This window comes from Monopterus albus, unplaced genomic scaffold (assembly GCF_001952655.1).
Source record: "Monopterus albus unplaced genomic scaffold, M_albus_1.0 scaffold246.1, whole genome shotgun sequence".
Taxonomy (NCBI): domain Eukaryota; kingdom Metazoa; phylum Chordata; class Actinopteri; order Synbranchiformes; family Synbranchidae; genus Monopterus; species Monopterus albus.
The window spans coordinates 379,289-380,475 of NW_018128126.1; the positions used below are offsets into that span (position 1 = coordinate 379,289).

Sequence of the window (1,187 nt, forward strand, 5' to 3'; positions counted from 1 at the left end):
CGTAGCCCTTTCCAGCCTTGTGGAGGTCCACAATTTTGTCTCTGGTGTCTTTTGACAGCTCTTTGGTCTTGCCCATGGTAGTAGTTGGCGTCTGACTGACTGTGGGGTGGACAGGTGTCTTTAAAAAGCTCAGACAAGTGCTACTAATTTAGATTAATGAGTGGAGTAGAGGTGGACTTTTTCAAGGCACTAGTGGCCTAGCCAGTCTCCAGACCTCAATCCAATAGAACATCTTTGGAGGGAGCTTAAACTCTGCGTTGCTCAGCGACAGCCCCGAAACCTGACAGATCTAGAGGAGATCTGTGTGGAGGAGTGGGCCAAAATCCCTGTTGCAGTGTGTGCAAACCTGGTCAAGAACTACAGGAAACGTTTGACCTCTGTAATTGCAAACAAAGGTTTCTGTACCAAATATTAACACTGATTTTCTCAGGTGTTCAAATACTTATGTTCAGCAGTGCAAGACAAATAAATTCTTTAAAAATCATACAATGTGATTTCCTGAAATTTTTTTAAAATTCTGTCTCTCAGCGTGGGAATGCACCTACAATGTGAATTTCAGACCCCTCCATGATTTCTAAGTGGGAGAACTTGCAAAATCGCAGGGTGTTCAAATACTTCTGTTCCTCACTGTAATACAGGGCACAGATGGTTTACACATCACTTTTCTGATTTGGGGTTGTAATAAAATGTGAAGACATTTAAAAGATTTGAGAGATGAGAGGAGGACAGACACAAGTGTCTTCTGATCTGTTCCCTTTGCTGTCTCCTGTGCAGGTGTCTTTGCAGTTTTCTTCTCTCCAGGAGCTTCCAGCAGAGGAGACCACACTGAGGCTCCAGGCTCACCCAGGCTCTGTGTGTTCTGTCAGAGCCATTGACCAGAGCGTCCTCCTGCTCAAGCCGGAGCAGGAACTCACTGTTGACTATGTACGACACCAGTCCCCAGTGCTGCTTTGAGCTATGTTGACCAATACCAGCACTTTAACATTGCAGTTGTGTTGTAAGTCGCATAATGGCCTGATTTTAGAGGTAAGAAGTGGAGATAGTATTAATGTATCCACCAAATATGGTGTGGACTGGCAGTCAGGCCTGAGCTGTGTCCTTGTGACCTGACATCACTGGGATTTTGGCATGCTTTTCATATTACATGTGTCCTGCTTGACTAATCTATTTACTGCTGTTTGCAAAGA

General features: G+C 44.6%; 1 protein-coding gene across 1 annotated transcript in view; it reads left to right on the forward strand.

Moving 5' to 3' along the window:
* LOC109972088 (alpha-2-macroglobulin) overlaps positions 1–1,187 on the forward strand; it is a 35,924-nt gene that overhangs the window by 15,386 nt on the left and 19,351 nt on the right. Inside the window, exon 15 of the mRNA XM_020620725.1 lies at positions 775–924. Coding sequence (XP_020476381.1) covers positions 775–924 — 150 coding nt within the window. The remainder of the gene's footprint in view (positions 1–774; positions 925–1,187) is intronic.